The sequence below is a fragment of the Mercenaria mercenaria genome, chromosome 11 (genome assembly GCF_021730395.1).
Source record: "Mercenaria mercenaria strain notata chromosome 11, MADL_Memer_1, whole genome shotgun sequence".
Taxonomy (NCBI): Eukaryota; Metazoa; Mollusca; class Bivalvia; order Venerida; family Veneridae; genus Mercenaria; species Mercenaria mercenaria.
The window spans coordinates 28,540,865-28,567,579 of NC_069371.1; the positions used below are offsets into that span (position 1 = coordinate 28,540,865).

The 26,715-nt window shown below is 35.7% G+C and overlaps 1 protein-coding gene across 2 annotated transcripts in view; it reads right to left on the reverse strand.

Moving 5' to 3' along the window:
- Positions 1–541: 541 nt before the first annotated feature.
- Positions 542–26,715, reverse strand: part of LOC123530840 (solute carrier family 28 member 3-like) — a 62,362-nt gene continuing 36,188 nt past the window's right edge. For both annotated transcript variants that reach the window (XM_053517038.1, XM_053517039.1), the window contains exons 2-14: positions 26,241–26,382; positions 21,793–22,016; positions 19,964–20,137; positions 16,620–16,764; positions 15,018–15,209; positions 14,170–14,331; positions 12,863–12,988; positions 12,352–12,482; positions 11,508–11,676; positions 10,911–10,995; positions 8,257–8,432; positions 3,529–3,709; positions 542–2,975 (exon numbers count right to left, since the gene is read on the reverse strand). In XM_053517038.1, the coding sequence (XP_053373013.1) occupies positions 2,953–2,975; positions 3,529–3,709; positions 8,257–8,432; positions 10,911–10,995; positions 11,508–11,676; positions 12,352–12,482; positions 12,863–12,988; positions 14,170–14,331; positions 15,018–15,209; positions 16,620–16,764; positions 19,964–20,137; positions 21,793–22,016; positions 26,241–26,333 (1,881 nt within the window). In that variant the 5' untranslated portion in view covers positions 26,334–26,382 and the 3' untranslated portion in view covers positions 542–2,952. The remainder of the gene's footprint in view (positions 2,976–3,528; positions 3,710–8,256; positions 8,433–10,910; positions 10,996–11,507; positions 11,677–12,351; positions 12,483–12,862; positions 12,989–14,169; positions 14,332–15,017; positions 15,210–16,619; positions 16,765–19,963; positions 20,138–21,792; positions 22,017–26,240; positions 26,383–26,715) is intronic.

Here is a 26,715-nt window from a genome sequence, read left to right on the forward strand (position 1 = left end):
ATATCAATATGAATCTTCAGGTTTCTTTCGAAATGTTTCAGATTTAACAATTAACACGTCTGGCGCTCTAACACAGTACAGGTTATATGACGTCAAATAGGACTAAAATGTTTAGTTTCACTTCTCATTAACACCAAAATAATCATAAGATGTATGGAATTAAAACATTAACACCTCCTGGAATCAAAGAGACAAGCATTCAATTCTATTAGTCGCCTCTTTAGATCATACAAGGGTACACGTTGGTTCGAATGCTTTTCATACACATGTTGTCCCAGAACCAAACGGGACTTTCAAATACTAAAACAAGTTCAACTTCCTTTGTTTGTAACATTCAATGCTATGAATAGTTCTGCTTTATACAACATAGGCAAATTCCTAGAAAGGCATTTCTTATTCTAATAAAATTGGAGCAACTTGTAGTTTTCACAAAACTGTAACTGAATAATATACTATTAGACAACCCTTTTTTGAAAGGGACGTTTACGTATTCCTGTCATAAATACAATGTGTGCGCGGCGCAAGAAATTGTAAGACTGCAAACAGGACTTTACTTGTTTATTTCTAAGAGTTGAAAATTGTCGTAGATAAAAAATTAACACATCAACAAAAAACTATATAAAACATATTTATCAAGCAACATACCAACCTACATCACTGTTTTCCGAACTGTAAAAAAAACAAGAGCTACCATATATACTGTTATATGCTCCCCCGAGACAGGATATGCGCCAATAATTTTTTTTCTATATATATATTTAGAAAATAGGAGGTGGAGGGCGTGCTTATTCGGAGCGTGGGGCTTTTATACCAGGATATGCAGGAGTACATCTATATCCTGACAGTATGTGTTGTTTGGTGAAAACGAGTAGGGTGCATTTGCTAGGGATAGGAACGTTTATACGTTGATAGCACTTGCATATCTGGACAATATGCACAGGTTTACATTTTAACAACTCAATGTTTGTCCTAGGTTCCTTGAAAACTGTTACAGGAGTTATCCATACAGCATAATATAGCATTTTGTAAACTTTTAATGGGCCATATCTCTTGAACCTCGCATGATTCATATGAACTGATAATTTGTACATGTTAACTTCATAGTTATACATTTCTAAAAGTTAGGGCCACATCCCTTAAAAACTGTTAGAGGCATTGCCGCTTCAGTGGTTATTTGTAGTTATCTGCATCTTGTAAAACTTTAAAGGGCAACAAGTTATAACCGGGCATGATAGATTTATGTCTTGAAAGAGTTCGTGAATTCACTTCATATTGATATTTTTTCTGTAAGCTTGAGACAAATCCTTTGAAAACTGTAAGAGAAATTATCTGGAGGACAAGGTTTATATCAGCATATATAACGGTTTATGTACAATTTCAGAGGGACATGGATGGTATATTCATGACCTGCCAGTAGACGCAAGTTCACTACTAAATAATATATTTTAATAAATTCTGGTCTGATCCCTTGAAAACTGTAGGATGATAGTACATTCATGTCCGGACAATATGTTCAAGTTCACATCATAGCAACTCATTTCTGTAAGTTTGGACCAAAACCCTAGAAAACTTTGGGAGGAGTTTTCTTGAGGGACAGACGGACAAGGCGGCAACTATATGCTCCATGCACAGTTCCATGGAAGCATTAAAATGAAAATTTTGGGTGAAGTTTGAGCAGTATTTATATAAAAACAGCAGTGTGATATATCATCTGCATTAAAAGACAACCTTTACTGGTTATGTACAGGTAAATGATTTTATATACATGTACCTGTCCATTACAGTTCATACATGAAATATCTATCAATACTTTTTTATTAATGGATCATTTACATGTCTCTTTCTGTTTTGATAATTTTAAGATTCGAGACATGAATGAAGCGTTAAGATATATAAAACAAGTACAACGACAAAACTTACACAAATATATAATTAGCAACGGAATAATGGATATCAAATAAGAATCATATTTGCAAAATTATATGTATATCTTCGTTTTATTACATATATTTGATTCTTGTAATATAAGAAACAACGTTTTCGACACACATTAGATCTGAATCGTAACATTATGCAATATGAAAATATATATTACATGTAGATTTATTTGGGTCGGTATAACGTCTTTTAAAAAGAAAAACATGTTAAAAACAACTGCTTTTTTATCAAAATCAAAATAATTAAAAAATATGACCAAATGTGTATTTACAAATGGGCGAACATACAAAGTAACTGCCTAATAAAACCTCTAACTAATATAGCGACAGGCAAAATGTCATAACAAATCAATGTGGCAGCAGTAAGCAGTGGAAACCATGAACACATCTTGGACCTTCCTTCCAGATACTAGTAGTGATTACAGCGCTCTTATAATGCTCGCAGCAAGAGGAGAAACCAATATGTTAATATTAAACTTGTGATTCGGTGCTGATTTGAAAACAGGTCTCTTTGTTGTGAGGAAAGCGAAAGCAATCATATTCAAAACTAAAATATGCTACATTCAGTCTATGATCGCAACATTCACTAAAACTATATGTTACAACCAGATCAGTATTCAGTCTATGAGCGCAACATTCACTAAAACAATATGTTACAACCAGGTCAGTATTCAATCTATGATCGCAACATTCATTAAAACTATATGTTACAACCAGATCAGTATTCAGACTATGATCGCAACATTCATTAAAAATGTGTATTAAAACCAGATCTGTATTCAGTCCATGATCGCTATTTTCACTAAATGTTTATTATAACCGATCAGTATACAGTCTTTGATCGCTAAATGCACTAAGAATGTGTGTTAAACCAGAGAGTTGTTGACTCTCATCTAGGGTTTTATTACTAACATCAGGTGCTATAAACACAGGCCAACAGATATAACATGTTAAGAAAATTCACGAACAAAACAGGCTTATCTTTGTTGTACCTATGTATTTTCTCCTCCTTCCATTAAAATGGTTTGTATAGAAGACCTGAAAGTATAGCAAAGTATAACGTTCATCGTTTTGTTTCTATGTAACTGCGCATAGAATAAAACATTTTAGTTTGTAATTCAGAATTATATAGAAAAGATCAGTCTGTACGATGTAAATGTGACTTAATGTAAAAAAGGGTAGAACTTCGTAATGTAAGTCTGTTTAACTTAATTGTTTTAAGGTAAATGGCCCGTAATGAGAGTCAGCAATTTCCGTGCGGTTTTGTTTTCTCCGTATTTTCGGCATCCTTCGGTCATCACACATAACAACCAGAGAATGCACGATCGAACGGAATTACGAGCCCATTACTTTAACCCTTACCCTGCTAAATTTCTATAATGAATTTGTCCATCTTTCAATTTGGACAGTACAATTAACTGTTAAAAGGGGTGCTTTCCAAAAAGATACTGACTGAATGGCGAACAGTGCAGATCTTGATCAGACTGTACGGATGCACAGGCTGATTATGATCTACACTGCTCGCATAGGCAGAATCAGTCGTGTTCAGCATGATAAGGGTTAAAGGACGAATTGGGTATCGACAACTTACCTGCAATACATGCAGTCAAAAAGCATGCAACATTCCCACAAATCATCGCACGTACCACCATCCTCGTCAAGTCGGATTTTCTGGTCGGTGCGAGAGCTCCAAGACCACCTAAAGTGATCCCTATTGAACCGAAGTTTGCAAAACCACATAAAGCATATGTGGCAATTATTTCAGATTTTTCCTGCAATGACAACAAAAAAAGGTTAAATCACCTACATTTGGAATTCTTAGCTGCATTATTGCAAGTTTTCTTCAACATTTTAAGTCTAGAAAAGTTTTCTTTTTGATGTGTCATTGCTACACTACGTCAAATTCTGTCGCAAATGGTCTTTCGTAAAAACCATTGTACATAACAGTACAAGCGTTTTGTGTACTTGATAACAGGTGTTTACCCAACATAAAAACTATAGTTTGATTTTTACGTTTGAGAGTTCAGTTTAAAAACTCGTCTGCCGATTTGGGAAATCAGCATGATTTTCCTTGCCTTTATTATTGAGATAAGAACCGCTACCGTACTCAATAACATTACCTAAATAACGGACCATCCCATTGACAAAAGTACAAAAACATCGCTGACCTCGAAACCGAACTATATCTATTGCTGAATAATAAACACTCGTATAAAGTAGTTGTATTTCAATGCTACAATGAAATGTGATGAAAAAATAGAAATCACGGCTTACATTAATGCTTAGGAGTATATCACCAAAACACAGAAATATTTTATAAACAAACAACATCGTTACCAATATTTAACCTGACCTTTACATGTTCTGCCGTACTGTCCCGTACTTAAAATATTCTGAAAAAGTTGTCCCCCTTTGAAAATGAATGCCATTTGTAAAGAAATAAAAATAAACAATTGCTGAAAACCGTGTTCCACCTAGTTATGTGAAATTTCAACACTCGTACGCTATTGCAATGCATCAAAACGAACATGTGTAACAGTTCCTTGAAAATGGTGAGATTTTAAAGGCGTTTGACTGTCCGGAAGTGGGCACAGGCACCAGTATCGGACCTGGGACAAAGAATATGGCCTTGTTTTCACCCTAAATGAGTTCAAAATGAAAAATATGTAATGAAATATGACCCCCCTACAAATGATACATACGTCTACTGAAGGCCAGAATCTTGAGAATCGAGCCTGCGAGCAATGGGTTCACTTCCCGGGCCGTTGTGAAATAAATTCTTAAGACAATTAAACAAACTTCCTATCCCTTTTTCCTGTATACATTTAGCTACAAAATGAAACCGACCCAAGTCTCTAGCCCTTCCCGTTCTTGAAATATCTATCAGGAAACGAGTGATTTCCTGCTGAAAGTCCCTGGTAGATAAAAATGCGGCACAAAGAATCGGTACGTAAACATAGAGTAAAGTATGGTTGTCCGCCGAGTACGGCTCAAATTCAATAAAAAATACTAAATAGTATAAATAAATACATAAACTAGGGCCACTCACAATCGTCATTGCATCTCAACCCGATATTGGCGTTTCAAATTTTCCAGGGTCTTAATGAATGCTACGCTTGAACAATTCGTTAGTAATTTTAAACGCAATTTGATTGGCAATAGCGACACACTCCGACAGAATCGCACGTTCGTGCAAATTACTCGGATATTATCGTATCGGTTTCAATGGCGGAAAATACAATTGAAAAACCGACGGAAAAATAAAAAAGTAAATATCACGTATAGTAGATGCTACTGACGTGGTGAGGGGCCATGATTTACATATTAGTAATACTTGTTTTAAGGTATTAGGTCACTAATAGAGAACTCTTTTGAAAGAGTATTAATTCCAAACTATAAACCACTTTACTGCAATTCTTAGGGGCGTAGGTCAAGCCCTACTGGGACCAAATTTTTTTTCTTTATTTTCCTTTTTTACTAGTAAGTTTTTATTCTTTCAAGACTTATTATTGATTTTTGTACAAAAATGGAAAAGATGAATCTTTAACGATTTTTTGGTGTCAAGAGGACTTTACTACTTAAACAGAATGGTAGAGTTACACATCTTTAAAAATAGTTACGCCGGTGAAAGTTCCTATTTGCTTTCACTCTTAGATTATATATTGTGGAAGAAATTTAGGTAGGTTTTACGTCTTCCCTAAGGTTATTTTTAAATGGAGTAAGCAAAATTCTAAACAGAAACACATCATTCGACCTTATTTTTTCAATGTTGAAGTATGAATTCTGTCTCATTAAATCCGTTTACTTCAGGCACCATAGAAAAAATGATATTGACATTTTTATTTTGTGTTTTATAATTGTTTACCAATAGTTTGATGATTCTTCTATTGAAATTAATGGTGAAATGAGTTCTCTGCAAACGTTTTGGATAGTGGCTATCACTTTGAAATTTGTCTCTACTAGATCTTGAGGAGATACCATAAGTTATTCAAAATTTATAAAAAACGGCACGGTAAAAGTTGTTTAAAATTTGCAAAATAGTGCAAAACACGGTTACCTTTCAGAATATACCAAGCAAATGCCATTTTGTAAACATTACTATTAGTGACCTAATACCTTAATGGCAAATGAATTTGACCCTTGCTAGGCTGACAAGCATCTTTTAGTCCGTGATTTCGTACCGTTTCGTTGTGCCACATTTCTATCCACCTGGAACTTGCAGCAGAAAGTCACTCGTTTTCTGATAGATATTTCATGAACGGGGAGGGCTAGAGACTTGGGGTTGGTCTCATTTTGTAGATAAATATACATGTGAAATAGTGATAGGTAGTTTGTTCAAATGTCTAGAGAATTTATTTCACAACGGCCCGGGAAGTGAACCCATTGCTCGCAGGCTCGATTCTCGAGTTTCTGGCCTTCAGTAGACATATGTATTATTTGTAGGGGGGTCATATTTCATTACATATTTTTCATGTTGAACTCATTTAGGATGAAAACAAGGCCATATTCTTTGTCCCAGGTCCGATACGGGTGCCTGTGGAAGTGGGGCCCCTTTCGGCAGTCCTTTTCCGGAATTCGATGTTTATATCAGTATACTGACACTTGTTTTGTAGAGTAATATACACGCTATCATTACAAAAACTACAAAACAAGTGTCAGTATACTGATATAAACATCGAATTCCGGAAAAGGACTGCCGAAAGGGGCCCCACTTCCGGACAGTCAAACGCCTTTAAAAACTCACCATTTTCAAAGAACTGTTACACATGTTTGTTGTGATGCATTTGCAAAAGCGTGCGAGTGTTGAAATTTCACATAATTAGGTGGAACTTTTTTTTGGCAATTGTTTATTTTTATTTCTTTACAAGTGGCATTCATTTTCAAAGGGGGACAACTTTTTCAGAATATTTTAAGTACGGGACAGTACGGCAGGACATGTAATGGTCAGGTAAAACATTGGTAACGATGTTGTTCGTTTATCAAAAATTTCTGTGTTTTGGTGATATACTCCTAAACCTTAAAGCGCAGGTTTCTTTAAGAGATATTTTCTGAATTGTGCCGTGCCCATGGTAGTTTTGTAGTGACGGTACGAATAGTTTTTCGTTGGGTAAGATTTTAAGGGTTGTGGGAGCGGAAAAGAGGGGTGTGTGGGGGGGTGGGGGTGCGGTGGTGAGTGGGGGTGCGTTGTAGAAATAGATGTCAAGACAGTAACCGTCCAAGCAGGCATGCTGTTGCAACAATAAAGAAAAACATCGTGGCTGATAGGGGTATTGTAGAAGAAAATGGTCAATTTACTATTTCCTAAATAGATCACACTATAAGCACACTATAAGGGACCTTTCATCATATTCTGACTGACCGTTTGAAACGTTTGTACTAGATGGATCTCCGCATTTGCTGTCGCCAGACCGAAAGTCCAAGCGTTTAGATTACGCAAAAAATGCTCCAAAAATATAAAATGCTCGCCAAGCTGAAACTTGGGTTTATTATTTTGAGCCCAACCGACGCATAAATTACAAACAATTGCTGAGTAAAGGTACGGCAAGGCCGGTCATTGCAAAAAGGACAAAAGGTCAAGAAGGTTTTATATGCCCTTTTCTTTCATTCTAGTGGCTCCGCTGTATAAATGCAAGTGTTAAACCAGCAGGGGCTTGTTCTGTAAAAAAATAAATTACTTAAAACTATCAAAAATTCTGTCAATATAAACGCCTAAGTAAAGATTTGAAAGGCATACAGCTTATCCGTGACAATGTATCCGTCCACAAAAGTCATTTTTACAGTCTTTCTTAGAACAAGAAAAGGTAATTCAGGACATGCAACCAATCTATCCCCATGACCTAAGTCCCTGTGAGTTTTGCATATTTCCCTCTGCTACTAGAAGTGCCCTTTGTTCTGAACAGTATATCAAGGGGGACTAGAAAGATCCCAAAAGTGTGTTTCTGTGCAGGGTGAATTGTTAGAAGGGACGACGTGAAAATTGTCTTGATCTGACTGACAAGACCAATGACAGAATTTGTTGAATATTCCTAACAGCACAGAGAGTAATGCATCTTTGCGTGAATATTCATTCTGTAGCTACGGACAGCTCCTTGAAATGCTTTTAGTAAAGATAAGCTATAAAAGGTTATGAAAACCTTGAACACTTGCAATTATAAATTCTAACTTTCAGACAAAGTCGGGTCATGTTCTTTGTTATATATTGTCGATCAGTACAGCATACCACTGCGATCGATGTACGTTTCAATGACCTAAGGGTAATTTAGCATCCAGTCACCTTTAGGTAACTTCTCTGTAAACTGTAAAATGCTTGGAAACTTACAGTTATAAAACCTCCCTCTAACACTTGTCCTGTTATGTTCAAAATAACATTATCGTTTTCCCAAAACCATTCGGTTGTGTTGAAATAATCGGTATAGTTGCCGAGATCTTTTCTGTTCTGTATCAATACTTTCAGGTTGCCATATGCAATAAACTCGTTTGTAAAGGTTTTCACTCCTAAAACATAAATATAATCATTCATCACCATACTGTTTATTTAAGACTCTAATATGCATGTCTCTGTTAAAACACACTTACGCCTACTTACGACCAAGAAAGAGCGCTAATATATTTTATCTACTGTTTTAGATTATGGGCATATTAGAATGGAAATAATGTATAGCAAAATGATCGTGTTTTAACACTATTTGTACATTCGTGGGGTAATACGTCGTACAAATAATTTCACTCGGGCTGCGCCCTCGTGAAATTATTACGCCCGACGTATAACCACCCATCGTGCATAAATAGTGTTAAAACACTCTTTTGCTATGAATTATTTCTTAAATACTATATAGCTGAACCATGTTTCAATTTATTTAAACTGTAACAGCTGGTGGGTAGCCCGACTAAATTATTCTATGCAGCGTATTGCCGATTAGGAGGGTTTTGATATATTAAAACATGGTTTTGCTATACTATATTATTTCGTTTATATCAAAAAGCGGATGGACCATGGCAGCGCTATCTATATATTGACGCATGTAAGGCCCCACAGATATGTCCGTGTGTCGTCAACCGTGTTTTAATACCGTTTTATTATATTAAGACATGGCGAACAAGTTATACGTCCCGCGGATTCAGTAATAATTGCGTAGACGTCTAATGAATTGTTCTGAAAGTTCAGTATATGTGTATGAAGTGTAATACAGTTCTGTTATATAATTTCGATCTTGAAATGTCTTTGTCTGTTATATAAAAGTTTTAATAAAAAAATCTCGGCGCCGGTACAGCGCTCAGTTATATGTTGCCATGATGTCAATTAACACGATTAAATAATTTGAAGAAGATTTTGTCATATTCAGTTACACTGAGCGAACTGCGTATCGGCTATATTGCTTTTCAAGCCGTTCGCTGTTGAACTCTTGACCAACCTTATGTTAAGTTCTACCCTAGATCGTAGCAGAACGTTTCTTAGAAAATAGATAAAATGTCCTATCTGATGCAAAGCTTATACAGACTGGCACACACACATCCAAAACCTCGACCACACTGGCACAGCATATTAATGGATATTCTCGGTCACGTGAAGAAAGTTTGTTATGGAAAGTGCATAGCTCATAATCCACGACCGTTGAAGAGAAAACGTTCAAGGGTGACAGCAAAAAATGATCTTCGATTCAGGTTGGATTGATGGAGACGTTCCATTTTGCAGTAATTTAACGCATTGCTTAATGTTGGCAAGATTTCGTGTTGTTGTAGACGAGGCGACACGAACCTGATTGGTACCAAAAACCTACCATTAGTGTAACTAATTATTTGAACTGTTTTCATTGAAATACGCATTTATTCAGTGTAACATTTTATATAGTTAACGAATGGATTATAACATAATGAGCCGCGCCATGGGAAAACCAACATAATGGGTTTGCGACCAGCATGGATCCAGACCAGCCTGCGCATCCGCGCAGTCTGGTCAGGATCCATGCTGTTCGCTTTTGAAGCCTACTGGAATTGGAGAAACTGTTAGCGAACAGCATGGATCCTGACCAGACTGCGCGGATGCGCAGGCTGGACTGGATCCATGCTGGTCGCAAACCCACTATGTTGGTTTTCTCATGGCACGGCTCATATAACTTAGCTATTCAGACTGCGTCTTTAGTAGCTCGCTTGTAATATACTTAAAAAGGCGGATAAGGGGAGCGGTGGTCTAGTGGTTAAGGTGGCGGCCGCTCAACCCTGGGGTTGTGGGTTCGAGCCCCACTGGGGTCACGACCGTGACTTTTCATATGACACCAGTACTGGTTTTTCCAGGAAGCGGGCTCGAGAGTGGTTCAAATAAGATTGAAGCTTTCATCACAATCGAGCTAAAATAAAGTAGTATAAACTAAGGCGGATAGCAAGTTGCAGAGCTATTCATATACTCAGAATGCCGAGAGTTGAAAGCATTGTCCCAGTTCATCCATATATAACAAATGTCTAATAAATAGTATTTACATTATATTATAAACCTGAACTCTAATACTTTTAAATTTGAAAGATAACAGAAACTAAACATATCGGAGCAACTGCGGAATGTTAGATAACAGGAGAATTTGCTTTGTATAAATGGTAAAATGGCTTTCTACGCACTAAGACATTAAAAATTTCTCAATGATATACAAAGTGTAAGGCACCTAAAGTCAGTGTAGTTAATGCACATTTCTTTTGTTTGCGTGTGTTAACTTTAATTATTGCATGATTCGTTACAAAAGTTGACGGTCCATAATTTGTGCTACATAACCGGTCAATATTCAACACGTGTAACGATCTAGTAGGTCAAAAAATTAAAATAACATTGATTTCCGAGGGCATAAAAATACTTACTGATTCTTGCCCGTCAATAGTCAAAACTGTTATCCGTTTATCCTTCGGATCTGAGGCAACAGTTTTGACTATCTGTTATATGATGAATATAGTCATCTATATTGAACAAGTCATACGGATTTTACATACCGACAAGTTCAGCGACCTTCCTGCAATCACCCGTTTCCACTCCCATAAAGTAAGCAACTGGATATAACACATACGAACAGATGTACTGAAAATGTAAAAAATTAGCTGCCCAAAAAACTGTTCATAATGTATATTCGAACATGTTTGTCTTATGCAGGATAGCTTTATTAGTAGGTGTCGATCACAAAACGAATTGTGTATTTAGTGTACCATCGAAATGTCCAGAAGTACAGAACAATGGCATGTACACTTTTCTACTGAAACTAACCATTATAATGCGGAAACAATATTCATAACAGGATAGTTTCCAAACCTTTTTATACTTTATGTATGATGCAGAGTGTGCTACTGATGCTGATTTTGTACCGGGTTAATAAGGCATTTAGGTTGATAGGCATAGTGGAACCCTATTCTCGTCAGGTAAGAGTGGGGAGAGGGATACCTTTAAGCAAGTATATAGCAACGTCTACGTTTAAAAAGAGTGCATGTAGAATAATACTATTGACACTGTACAAGTTTAAACACATTGTCATAGTAAATGACATACATTGATATTATTGTACTGTTAACTATCTATTCAAACAACTATATTTTTACCTCGAATGTAAAGCCTTCTATTCCAACTCTGTCACCAAACCACGTTAACGTAGCGTTAAGAAACGCTAACAAGGACAAAAACGCAATCACATTTACAGCTATGGCACCTATAATCTTTATACTCGAAGTTGCTCCATTCGACGCTGCCTCAATTATATTGTGTTCTGGTCTGGAATTTTATATTAATACATATGCTATGAAAATATGTGCTTGCTTTCATGTATAATAGTTTTTAGTATTCATATTTCTACATGACGTAAACAATTTGTAAAATTGATAGAGTTTTGGTAAATAGAAGTATACTTTTTCTTATTACACACCATTCCTCTGATGCGTGTGTGTGTGTGTTATCTGATACTCTTAAAGTATAACATAATCTAAAACTCAGAAACTTTTATTTCATAATATAAAATTTTCGAAGTATGGAATTGCAAGCTGCTTCTTAAACAAAAATATCTCTTTCATCTCTCATTTATCTTTTGCAATACAATATTATTTTTTCTTAGTAACATGTTTTATTGTATGTCTAGGTCATATTTTTAGTTGAACAAAAATGATAAACACCAATTTGCACAAAAGCTGTAAAACTGACGATACATTAACCTTTAGCCTGCTGGTGGCAAGTGGATGTGCCTATGCGACCAGTGCAGACCAAGATCAGCTTCGCTTTTCAGTCAGTAAATTTTCAGTTAACACCCCTTTGAAAAATAAATGATAATGCCCAAATTGAATGATGGACCAGTCCATTTTAGAAATTTAGCAGGCCAAAGGTTAAACAATCATTTCTTTATAAAGGCTGAACATTATTCCTACATTAAAAGAAAAGAAGTTGGCAAAAACATACGATTTTTCCATTTTTGAAAAATCATTATTGGATGCTTTAGTTTTCTGTGTCTCAGGGTACGACAGTTTAGATATAGCAAGAGCTGCTGGGGCGCTCATCACACTTGCAGAAAGAAGATGGTTTGCTGGAACCTAGAAACAACATATAGTTATCAAATCTGACTCCGATGTTAAAGTACTGGGTTTGTAAAACAAATGACATTAAAATGCCACATTTACACTTTCAAGTGTTTTGAATAATCTTTATTATTTGTCACTGTTAAGTTTTTATAACATCTGGTCTAGGTATTAAACACTCCTGAATTATAAAATCGCGTTTATTAGTCATCAAACAGTGATTGATTTTGAAAAGAGCTTTTTTTGAATACAACATATGATTCACATTTATGAATGAACTTTAAATATACAGTACATCCAAATTCATTGCAAGGACGGAAACTATATCGGTATGTAACACTGAGACAATGAATGGATTCACGGTAGTATAAAATGAGACATGTAGCACAACTCACACCAAATGATATATAAGCGCCTAACACACTACCAGCGATTGTAGCAAATCCGCCTGTCATAACAGCATGAAGCTCTGATCGTGTCATGTCTTTAAGGAAAGGCCGTATCATCAACGGTGATTCTGTCTATAAAAGCAGAGGAAAACAAATAGTTTCTGGTTATAGTAGCAGGAAGTACTTCGGATATCTCTTTGTCAGCAGCTTAACTTTTAAGGTAGTGTACCCGTATAACACTCGGACATTTTCTTGTGATTACGTATTCGCGTTAGGCGGCAAATCGGCATTCTTCGACTTTCAGTAGCTCAACACGTACATGACTTTCCGTAAAATCCGGAGAATGTCGGAGAATAGTTGTACGTAATTTGCCGATTGTCTTTGCGGGTCCACTACCTTAAAAAGAGAGAAACCCTGGACGAACTATACTAGAGAAAACAGAGTTTCAGTTTACAATAAAATAGGGCAAACTTTTAGGTTCACTCGCCTCTACATATTTCTTAGTGTAGTTTCATACGGGATGTCGAAAGTCAACAGCATTCGATCCAGATATAATTTCTTACTGTTCTGCTCGACCTTATATTCTAGAATCGATGAAGCGGGACCTGGCGAGGGAAATTTCTTGCAACGAGGGGCCTGGCAATGGAATTTTCTTAGAAAGAGGGGGCTGGCAAGGGAATTTTCTGGCAACTAAAATCTTACCCCAAATGTTATATAAATACCGAGAGTTCCCCCAGCTATTGTTGCAAAACCGTTAGTCATTACTGAATGTAATTCAGAGTTTGTCATTTCTGTTACACAATGTCTGATCAATAATGGAGCTGTAATCTGACATATACAAACTGTGATGTAATCCAGTCTACATGATTAGCATGTATCTACATTAATGAGCAATGTAAACTTATCACTTCTTGATGTGTATTAAATGATCAAAACAAAGGAAATACGATGTAACAGAATTACTAAAGGGTGTTCAATTAGCCTGGCAGTCGTTCTTGTATTCTGTACAAAAGATAGTACCAATTCTAAAAATATCTGACAGGTATAGATGCAAACATGGCAATAACCGGCAAAAGTGTTCAGGTTTAACTGACAAAATAGTACATACATGTATCAGTCTGGACAGTTTCAGTTTGATATCATACAAATAAAGAAGCACATGTTTATAGTCAAAATTAGTGTATATATGGAACGTTACTGATAAAATCAACCAACACTCTTACGTGTCAATCCACGGCCACGGAAACGTTTTTGTAAATATTTTGCAAAAATGATAACAGAATATTAGAAGGAATAATAAGTTTATTACTTACCATGGAAACAAAAATATTGGCTGCAGCATTAATGGACTCGGCAGGGGTTGTTCCCATACAGAAAGCAAGAAATCTTCCGAGTACTTTAATGATGGCTTGCATTACTCCGAGGTAATACATGATGTTGATAAACGTGAAGAAGAATATAACGATAGACAACACCTAAAACAAATGAAAAGTTAAATTAAAAATTAAAACACAGAAAGTCACAGTGTATACATGCTAGTATTTTACATCAGAATTTTGTTTATTCTGCTGAAATAGGTATACCTTGTGTTTACCATATGTTGTCCATTCCCACTTTTGTCGAATGATTGTATCTTTGCACAACTATACTAATATCCATATTGAAACTGACAGTTCAAATTATCAACAAATCTGTGAATTGATTGTTTGAACTTACTTCTAATTAAAAACAAGTTGATGGTATGTCAAGTGCCCTGCATTCTTTTACAGTAGGAACACTTTCAACCCACTCGTATTCAAAATATGGAACTATTTTGTATCGGCTCAAACAACAAAAAGCTTCTTAACTTATTCGTCTACTGCTCTACCAGAACTTGCCCGTTTAGCCAAGTATTCAAGCGCATGCCTAAAAACCAGTATGTTCATCCTCCGTGTGTAGCGAATGTTCTCGATGGCGATTTCAAAGAAAAGCGTGTGTTGAAAGTCATTCGTACACCTCCTTTGATTCATGAAGAAAAGTTGTATATTACCAGTGGCGAATAAGTTCAGTATTGGTACAGGACCCAGGAATACTAGTTTGTTTAATATTTCACTAATTTACATAATTAAAGTGCTGCTGAAAAAGGTATGATCTCCAAACAAAACATAGACAATTACTTTACCTTGAATGCAAAGAAGTGATCGCCCCATGAAGTACCAAAGACGAATATCACCCCAGCCATCACATACTCCAGAAATTCTGTGACACGATCTCCAAGCCATTTAAACATGTCATAACCCCATTGTGTCCGCAATATCATAAGTGCAAATACGTATTGTAAAGCAATTCCCCAGAAAACAGTGTGCCAGTTCACCTGTAAGGAATTGTATCATTGTTCCACTTTTTTTCAATTCTGCACACATATATATAAATTATATAAATTGTGTCATTCAATCAACAAAAATGTTAAGTAAACGGGCGAGCTGAATTGGAATGTCCTAACTAACAGTGCGAGTGTCTATATACCGCAATCTCTTGGTAATAGTTTAACTGTCAGGATACCGAATGGAAACAGCCTTAAATTTCTTCCTCTAACCACAATAGACAGTTTAATGTAAAGATCCAGTTACCTGAAATGTTTACGCCACCTCGAGAAATACATGAATAACTATTATAGAATGTTAAAAGACATGGATGGCCCATAACCCGACCGCTTAGTCAATAGGGAGAGCGCAGATCTACGGATCGAGGGGTCGTGAGTTCGATCCTCGGGTAGGGCGTATATTCATAACAGACAATGTGTCTGAAATCATTCGTACCCTCTGATTCATGCGGGAAAATTGGCAGTTACTTGCGGAGAACAGGTTTGTGCTGGTACAGAATCCAGGAACATTGATTAGTTTAAATGCCCGCCGTTACATAACTGAAATACTGTTGAAAAACGACGTTAAACCCAAAACAAACAAACAAACCAAAAGTGCAACATATACCTTCAGCAAAATCATAGTTTTATCGGTACCTGTCTATATTGCTTAAAAATAAGAAAAAAAGCACAAATCTGATATCTTGCTGCGTGTAGTAAAATGTCCTTATGTTAGCTCTTGAAAACAATTTATAGTCAAATAATTTCCGTGTTGTGCTTTATGTACCAAATTTCAGGTCGATTCGGCTGGTTTTTAAATCAAGAGAATTGTAATTTGGCTGAAATTCGTTGGGGGAAAACAAACAAAATATATAACAATTTTATACCGCTGATACAAAAATAAGGCTGGTATGGTGACCACAATAAAACTTTTAAACATTAACAGTTTTGGGCCCTCATGATAAAATTTTGTCAAGCAATGGAACGAATCTCCGTATTACGCTGATACATTTGAGCCGCGCCATGAGAAAACCAACATAGTGGGTGTGCGACCAGCATGGATCCAGACCAGCCTGCGCATCCGCGCAGTCTGGTCAGGCTCCATGCTGTTCGCTTTTAAAGCCTATTGGAATTGGAGAAACTGTTAGCGAACAGCATGGATCCTGACCAGACTGCGCGGATGCGCAGGCTGGTCTGGATCCATGCTGGTCGCAAACCCACTATGTTGGTTTTCTCATGGCACGGCTCATTTAATTTTTGATTGGTTTTCTTTTGAAGCGAAAGTACTGGAGTGTCTATAAATACAAGTTTGCAATAGAAGCCGTATTCGCAGACGACAAGACATTGACGGCAGTTACCCGATAACAAGAGATCAGTAGTATTTGGCTTAGTTTAGATACACATACAGTATTGAATTCTTACCCTGGCCGGATTGACTGACGTTATGTAGAAAATGATAATATAAAGTACAAGTCCAGCGACAGATATTAGATTCTGTGGGTGGTCTATTGCGATGTCGATGACAATATAAGCAACCACACCAGCAAACACTCCAATCTTCAGAAACCTGCAGAGAATCAAAAAAAAATCTTTGCTGCACTTCGTAATGGAAATTATTACTTAATTACTAATAACACGAACTTTCAAAATAATTCCAACACAATACATTTCCTTTCAATAAATGTTTTGTACAGAAGTATAACAAAATGTTTATTTTCGTATAAACAACACCAGTGCAATTATGTTGAGGGCGACATTTTCCGTAAGACTGAACACGTTATCTGGCGTCATGAAAAACATAAACAAAATGGCCTAGTTTGAAGAAGTCTTTCAGAATTTCAAATTATAAATAAAATCTTCCCTTTTCGATGGTAAATATCAACCCCTAATCGACACGGCTATGAGATACTTTTCTTGATTTAATGGTATTCTAATAAATAAATGTATTTGAGCCGTGCCAAGAGAAAATCAACATAAAGGGTTTGCGATCAGCATGGATCCAGACCAGCCTGCGCATCTGCGCAGTCTGGTCAGGATCCATGCTGTTCGCTTACAGTTTCTCTAATTCCAATAGGCTTTGAAAGCGAACAGCATGGATCCAGACCAGACCAGCCTGCGCGGAACCACTATGTTGGTTTTCTCATGACACGGCTCATTTGTATCGGACGGCACATAACAACGTAACGAGTCGGGTTATTTTGGCTGTTCCTTGAGATTTTCAAGAAACTGATAGCCTGATAATTTATATTTCCTTTCTGAAGCTGTTGGATAAAAACTTATTTTAAAGCAAGCTATTGAAAAATGGATTGCATGTTATTCTTCGTGCGTTTAGATACTATGATTTCTTGCAACTAATGCAAGAATCACCGGCTCAATTCATCGCTTTGCAAGAGGTCCCAATACGGTTTAGCCCGTCTGAACGCTTTATCCTAAATTGTTTTACTTCCTTATCTCAAATGAAGCCACGCAATATCAGACTACAAGTATTTAAACTATCATAGATAAATTGTGACACTGCACATGCAGACTGGAAAGTATAAAAATATGTAATCCAACCACATTTCTATTTTTCAAGTACATTGTAAACGAAGATCACAATATCTCTAAAGAGTGCATTGTATCATCATGATCATAATGGTACGGCAAGTGTCCTTATACCTGGGTACGCAATAAATTGCAAGATAATGTATGTTGTACGTTAGCAGCCTTAAATAAGATTGTAGAATGAATGGAAAGACAGCACTTGAGAACTGCGATCCAACGTAGAAGAAAATCAAGGTGAAGCCAATAAAGAAATTGATATTCAGAAATGTAAGACTATTTGTTCCGTTGTGTACATAGAAATGTTCTGCAATATTATTTTTAAATAAATAAAGTGTGAATACTTGATACCACATATTTGAACGACATAATCATTGGCAAATCAAGATATCCAGCCTAAGCATATTTACATAACTAACTTGCAAAACTCACTTCATGTCTTTTAAATCACTCGAGTTTAATTACCCAACACATACATTGATAATGCATTACGCAAATATATTTCTTTCAAATTGCTATCTCCTTAAATAAAAACGGATTTATTGATGAAAAGATGTCTGCTTTCAATTTCAAATAATTTAAATTTACATATACTTTGGTATGTTTAATTATTTGAGCCGTGCCACGAGAAAACCAACATAGTGGGTTTGCGACCAGCATGGATCCAGACCAGCCTGCGCATCCGCGCAGTCTGGTCAGGATCCATGTTGTTCGCTTTTAAAGCCTATTGGAATTGGAGAAACTGTTAGCGAACAGCATGGATCCTGACCAGACTGCGCGGATGCGCAGGCTGGTCTGGATCCATGCTGGTCGCAAACCCACTATGTTGGTTTTCTCATGGCACGGCTCAATTTTGGTTTTGAGAATACATTAAAAGCAGAATATAATCGTATAATCTCTAGTATGATCTGATATATTAAAATGCATTTAAATCGTCGTATAATTGATAAAAACGGATTTGGAAAAATGAAATTTATGGTGGCTGATTTCTGACATCTCGTTCTGGCCCCGTGTTCACAAAACATTTTCAGTCTCAGCTGAGTTTAATAATGACACTTAATTTTCATTTATATCCAATTAGCATGTTTAAGACTAAATTATAAGTTTGTAACTATTTTAAAGTGATTATTCGGTATTGATGCGCAGTCTCATTTGAAATTGAACCTTGAAGTTTTAGTAAAACTGAAATTAAAATTTCAAACTCAGACTCAGCTGAGATCGAAAAATGTTTTGTGAACACGGGGCCTGGGGTGTAACATGCGCGCACGCCAGAACGACAGATAGCGCGCCAATATGACAAATGAGATATTTCTCAGGCAAAAAAAATAAATAAAAAATTAAAGGAAACACACATTATTACAACAGAAACTGGATCTGGGATGTTGTTGGCTCGGTTGGAAATTGCCAGGCATGGATAACACGAGGAGAGCAAGCTGTTATAATGATTTACTTTAAGCAGTGTATCCCCTGTAATACATGATAATATTGTGTTTGTCTATCTGGCCTATACTCATTTTAAATATAACACGTAACAGACAGAATTATTTTCCAGCATGAAAGTTTCATTCGATATATATAACATGTTTATACTTAATTTTCAATGTTAAAGATATTCAACATTTTCCAAAGGTGTGTCTTTACTCGATATATGAGTATATATACATGCAGAAAATGACGTCATGTTTCGCTAATCTGGACCACAAACGTGCATGTTTCTGTTGTAAGGCTTCGCATTTCCCTAATTCCCGTTTTATAACAGTTTTATCAACTGCTATTACAGTAGTACATGTATGTTTGCATAACATGTCTTTCAAATATCCATATAAAAGGTACTCTTTGGAATGTGGATCAGATTGGAGCGTACTAATTCATGAAAAATGACGTCATTTTCGAGCATTTTTAATAAAAATGAATACTGAATATTAGTATTCACATATTATAATAAGACGTGCATAATAAATGTGTCTGACTAATATTATACGCTCGTATATTTATCTTTTTACAGAAAATATGGACATCCAAACAGTGACTGTATACCTACACATACTTTAGTTAATTAGCCCTAAATCACATTAAATCTTTCTGCATCAAAGGGCTGTTTATTTATCAGGTAAAGAATATAAATGAAATCATTCCTGACACAGGCCTTTTCTACTGTATGCAATAGGATTTTGATTACATAGTTCACACTTTGCATACAATGTATAAAATAAAAATAACTATACCAGTTTATAAAGGTTTCAAATCTGCCTAAAGCTTTGGAATCTCGGAGATCCTGGGTGCTATCCCACCAGTCGTCCAGCTCTTTCTCATAAGCGTTGCTCAACTTCACAATAACAAGTAGCACTACTCCAAATATGGTAAAACCCAGTAATCGCCAGGAACCTTCATCACCAAATCTTAAAAGCAACAATAAAGTTAGTGGTTACTGAAACAGTAGAGTGAACGGTTACTTATGCAGTAAATTGAGTGGTTACTGAAATAGGTGAAGTTTGTGATTAGTCTGTTGAAGTTTGTGGTAAGTTAAGTGTAAAGTTTGTGGTAACAGAAAGAGTGAAGTTAGTAGTCAGTGAAACAGTAATATAAGTGGTTACTGAGAGTGAAGTTAGTGGTTATTGAAAGGGTAAAGTTAGCGGTTATCAAAACAGTAAAGCAAGAGTTTATTGAAAGTGAAGACAGTGAAGTTAATGACTCTTGAAACAGTGATGTTATTATTAATATAACAGTGAAGTGAGTGGTTACCGAAAGAGTGGAAGTAGTCATTGAAAGAGTGGGGAACATTTGTGCCAAGTGATATTTGAATCCCTTGATGGATGGTAGACGGTTATGAACTGGACATGAAACTGATGCAGCTCTAAACCTGTGACTTTCAAGTTTGACCTTGACCTTGAACTTAGGGGTCTTGATCTTGCACGTAACAAATCAACTCATTATCGAGAACATTTGAGCCAAGTAATTTCAAAATCCCTTGATGAATGGCAACGTTACGGACCGGACAAGAAACAGACTATGCTAACCTTTGACCTCTTAGACCTTGGAGCTAGGGGTCTGAGTCTTGCATGTGACACATCAACTCATTGTAGAGAACATTTATGTGAAGTAATTTAAAATTCCTTGATAAATGTCAGGGTAATGGACAGGAAAAGAAACAGACCACGTTAACATTTAACATCTAAGTTTGACCTTGACCTTGGAGCTAGGGGTCTGGATTTTGCGTTTGACACGTGGTCTTATTATGGGGAACATTTGTGCCAATCAATTTCAAATACCCTTGATAAATAACAGAGTTATATACCGTACACGAAAGAGACCCTTTACAGTAATTAAGTCTCGAAGAAAGAACACTTTAGACGCCGATTACTATTTTTTGCGCGCGAAATATTTTATGTGAAAAGGGCAGTTGATACAATATCACCAGTTACCTCCTCTGGTGATATACCCGTAACACACAAGTAACATTGCTACAGCAATAGTTAACACATTAAATGCCTGTTAGTCCATAGGGCCTGGTCTAAACTAAGTAAGAAAGGGATTGCGTACGGGATATAACATGCAAAATTATAGTCACTCACCCCAAAAATTCATGTTCATTGCGGGATAGCGGAATGTCGACGGTACTTTTTAAACAGATTATCAAAGTGATGCATTATAAATGCTACCATTGTTGAACTTTAAATCACACTGTATTTGCATATGACGAAAATAATAAACTTGAGATGAAGGCAGATAAAATACCTTCTTGGTCCTTACACGATAATTCTAAGGTTTTATTAATCTGATATAACGAAATACGTTACACAAAATCCGAAAATTTCTTTTGTCCTTTAATGATATTGTTATGGGATTCAGATATCATTATGGGATTCAGATATTATTATTTAAGAAATAAAAATCTGTTCCTATATTTTATCAGTTAATAAAATATGGGCATGAGAATTTAATCACGAGTACGTAGCACGAGTGATTTAGTCATTCGCATCCAAACGACTGCCCATGTTTTATTAATTGATAAAATTATTGGAACATATTTATTATTAAAAAATTGTAATTTTACCTGTAATTCAGCGCAAGCGCGAAATATACAAAGTATGCTAGGAACAGAATAATTGCTATAGCAGTCCATATGACAGTATTGTGCCTCTTGTAGGATGCAGATAAGCCATCTTGTATGAAAAGAAGGGTTTTCTGGTAGGCGTTATACTCAAAGTCATCTCCCGTATCCTGCTCTATTTCTACAGTCACGTTCGTATCTACATTAGTGTCCATAGAACCATAGCCCTGAATAGAAGCGGAAAAAGAAAGGATACTAATGCAAATTGACTTATGATGCTTTCATATGTATCTTCAGGAAAAGACTATTTTGCTTTGATTTAAGAACTGTTTTTTTCAATTGTAAAAACAAGACTTCTATGAAAAGGAAAATTACATTTGGCCTGAAAATTGATAATTTTGGAGATATTTAAAAAATTCAAAAAGATCCTACTTCCACCCTCAGCATGGTCAGCTTTTAACGAGAATTTTCAAGAATTCTCTCCCTTAATTATTGACTGTGTTAAAGCAATTCCCTTCATATTGGATTGTCTCCCTTACATTAGCTCAAGTCATGGCCCAAGTCAATAATTCTTTGTCATGGATTTTGCATTGATCTAAAATTTTGCTTTGGGTTATACATGGAAATTAAGGTCGCATGTTACTCCATAGAAAGCTACAAAACTTGTAGCCAGTTTTTATAAATCATGTTGTTTATAGATTCATATAGAAATATTATTCTTGTAAAGATATAAAACATTTCTGTAAAAAAAGAAACTATTATGTTAGCTTATGATATTGCAAAATTCGTGTTGTCATGTAACAGAAAATGAAAACATTAAATAATTTCTTTTCTTTTCTTTTCTTTTGAAACGTTGAATGTCGCTAAACATTGAAATCTGAGGATTATGTCATAAACGAGCTTTCCCACAAAAACTTGCATAAAAGTTTTTCCTCGAGAAAAATGAAACTTGTGTGAAGATACATGTACATGTAATCCGATTTTGTTTGAATGTTCTTGTCCATATAACGGTACTTTTGTTTAACTTTCACGCCTAGAAGTTTACTCTTTAAAACGTGATAAAATAAAGTAATAAACTAAACAATACTGTATTTGACAGGCAATGGCAAAGAAAAAAAGAAAAAAAGAAAAAAAAACGAGCAATTTAACAAAATTAGAAAACACACATGTTAGTAAAACACGCACACACATGTTTTATTAACTGACCTTGATCCTATGTTTTCCATAGAAATCTAGGAAAGAAAGAATCTATTAATTATGAATCAAATTTCTATTTTTCTTATCAGCATTGTATTATATGTATAATTGCATGTTGTATTAACAAGATACATGTATTGTATACGTTAATAAAATATCTGTTCTGTTCTGTTCTATCACTGAGATCCGAACTCATCTTTTTTAAAATTAGCTCTGATTCACCTTGTCTACTTATCTATAGTGTCTAAGTTACCGTCTTGTATAATCATTGGTATACATAAATCAAATATGCCATTCAGATATGTGTTTGTACATACTATACAATGCAATCATGAAATAAAATTTATCCATGTAAACTAAAGTCTTCGGCTGTAAAGGTGGCTATTTTGCATGCTTTCCACGAACAAACCGTGACAAAAATGTAGGTCGTACTAGAGAGATAATCCTACCGTGCAAACTCACGGAAAGCACGTTATTATAAATATATTTTTTGTTTGTTTTCAAGCTTGGATTTCATTTCTAAAATAGAAATGATATTGCGCGTCTGTTAATTTCACCCTTTCTTTGCAAAGCGTGGAAACCATGCTGTATCTTTTGTTTAAATAAATGTACACATTCTCTCCCTCACTCACCAGCTTTCAAGGAGCGCCTAACTTGCAAATTACACCATTTCATAAGAAAACTATTCCTTGGCGTAGTTTTTCTCCTGTCGTCGAATGTTTCAATATTCCAAAGATTTTAGCTTTCAGCCAGAAAAACTGTAATTTATGTTGATTCGTATTGGTCTCATAAACAGTTTGGTGAAAAATAAAGCTCTGTTCTATTCTGTTCTGTTCATATTTTTTTTCTATTTTTTGACTAGGAGACAATTATGAACATTTTTATTTCAAAAGACTATATTGAATCGTACGTCAGTTGTTGGTATATGCAGTTCCGTAAATCGTTACATCGTTTAAGTTACATCAGAACTTTAAGAAATCCACAAGTTTTTATTTCTTTATACACTTTGAAGTTAAATGGAAGCAAGACGCCTTTACCCTATTACACTTTTAATTATACTATTGTATTGTTTATAAAGTCACGAATACCTACATATGTGATAATAAATCGTCATGCTTTGGAAAATATAATATATTTGCCTCTTAAGTAAAAGAAATTGAAAAATTTAGTGATTTTCACTTTATGTTCAATATAAGTGATGGTGATACTTTTTAAACACAATTGGAAGCAAGAAGATGTTAAGTCAGAATAAATATTTTCACATCACATTGAAGAGGAGAAATTGATGTATACTGTCATATCTGGTAAAATATTCACAAACCAAAACATATATTTGAAATTAATCATTGAAAATAAATTTCCTATATAATCTATTGCTCAAAGTAATATCAGCACGGAAACCAATATTGAATATCGGATAATTTTCAAGGGGGACAACCTACTACGATAAGCCAGTCAAATATAATAAAAGCTGGGGATGGGTGCGTTACAACTGCATATAGCTTTTAATTAGAACTTGCTAAATAAAGCCTCAATTCAAGGAAAACCTTGTACCAAATAAGGCGGATCAAACATCCAATTTCTGGCTACATGTTACTTAATAATTGTTTTAGTGTTTTCAACACAAGCAGATTGATACCATGCATTGGCCTAAAAACAGTACATCTCGAAAGTGAGTGTCCGCTTGAAGTCCCCTAGTCTGAAATCTTAACTAAAATTGAAAATCGCTAGAAATACTCATTTTCTTATTTCGTTCAAACCAATAGCATATTTGTGCTGCTGAAGGCGTGCAAAACGTTTTGTATTTCGATCCAGAGCGCTAAAGCGTGGAAATTCGAGTCTGATATTATGCCATAGGTTCTCGTGTCCCCCCCCCCCCCCCCCCCCCCCCCCACCCACCAACAGGCCAGCTCAGCAAATGAAATGTATGACTATAATTTGCAATATCAAATGCCCTTTTTACGTTTTAGATACATTTCACAAAACTTAATATATTTCGTTAACATTGCGTTATCACATTCTGCACCATTTATACACTGTTTTGATAAATACCAGATTCTAGATTTATTTGTCGGTCTTTAGGAATGTTGAAAACTTGAATGAAATCCACAGTTGTATCAATGCCCAAGTTTTATTCAAAATGATAATACAAATGTAAACCTCACACAAAACATAAAAGAAGTTAATAAACATCTCGTATAAAAGCAAGTAGAAGTGTTTTCGTGCTAGGTGCACTAAATCATGATTTGAGCCGTGCCATGGGAAAACCAACATAGTGGCTTTGTGACCAGCATGGATCCAGACCAGCCTGCGCATCCGCGCAGTCTGGTCAGGATCCATGCTGTTCACTAAAGGTTTCTCTAATTGCAGTAGGCTATAAAAGCGAACAGCATGGATCCTGACCAGACTGCGCGGATGCGCAGGCTGGTCTGGATCCATGCTGGTCGCAAAGCCACTATGTTGGTTTTTTGGTTTTCTCATGGCACGGCTCATTTACCGAAGTTTACGGCTAATACTTGAACGCCTAAGTATGCAAGTTATAATCTGGGCCCAGTTGTTCAAAATTGTAACAAGCCAACGGTCGATGAACGTTTAGAAGACTTGGTAAAACAAATGTATGAGCTAAGGATTATGAACATTAAAAAGTCTTTACAGCAAAATTAAGACATTATTAAAATAAACTATTTTTTCCCAGCAAGACTAATATTTTGAATTAAAAAAGAAACGCTGCCGGTTAAAGCTGGGCCCTGGCTAACATGTAGGATCGTCCTAAAGCGTAGCGTTTAGAGGACGACAGTATGACATGACCATTGTCATTATTGTAATTTTGACACATTCATTTGCAATGCAAATGTCTCCCAACATACTAGTAGATGGGATAAGAATAAAGTACTAGTATACAAGTCATTGATGAAATATCCGAATAAAACCAAACGGGTGCAGCAACTTATAACCATTAAATACCATGCTATGACAGGCATTATAAATCTTTATAAAACAATATTCTATTGCTGTAGCATACTAGTACATGTAAGTTATGTTATGAGGCTTTGTACGCATTTTACTTAAATATTCTAAGGTTCAACCTCTACAGACATTCCACCACAGTGATTTGACGCTGTTTCATATTTTGTCTTTATGGATATCCGCGCCCGTGGATACTCGGCCAAAGGCGGTATACCACGAAAATACCGCAAGAACATGATGGCTGAACTTTGATTTTAAGATCGTATTTAAATATTATCTTAACATACCTTTTCTTTTTCGAAGGCAGTGTTCTCATATCCATTTTGTCCTTCTGATAGCCCGCCCTTGAGTGAGCGTACACCTTTTATTTCTACTGACATTTCAGGTCAAGTGATCTTTTCCTCCGTTAAAAGGCTATTTTCCTTCAATCTAAAAAAAAAGCTATATATTTATATGTTAGGTTATGTCAGAGCTGGAAATACATGTGTACATTGTATTACTTATAACTATGAACTTTATATTGTTTTGTTTCGCCAAAAAAAAAGAAGAAAGAAACTCCTTTGTTAAAATGATGATGACTTTGTCCTAGGTGATTAGTTCATATTCATACATTCTCTAAAACAGTGAATCGACAGTACTATTAAAATTTAAACCGAAAAATTGCGCGAGAAGACGAAAAGTGGACATATAAACACACGCAATTCAAGGAGGAGAAGAAGCGATGCAACACCGGCCATCTGTTGTTTATTTGGTAGTTTATGG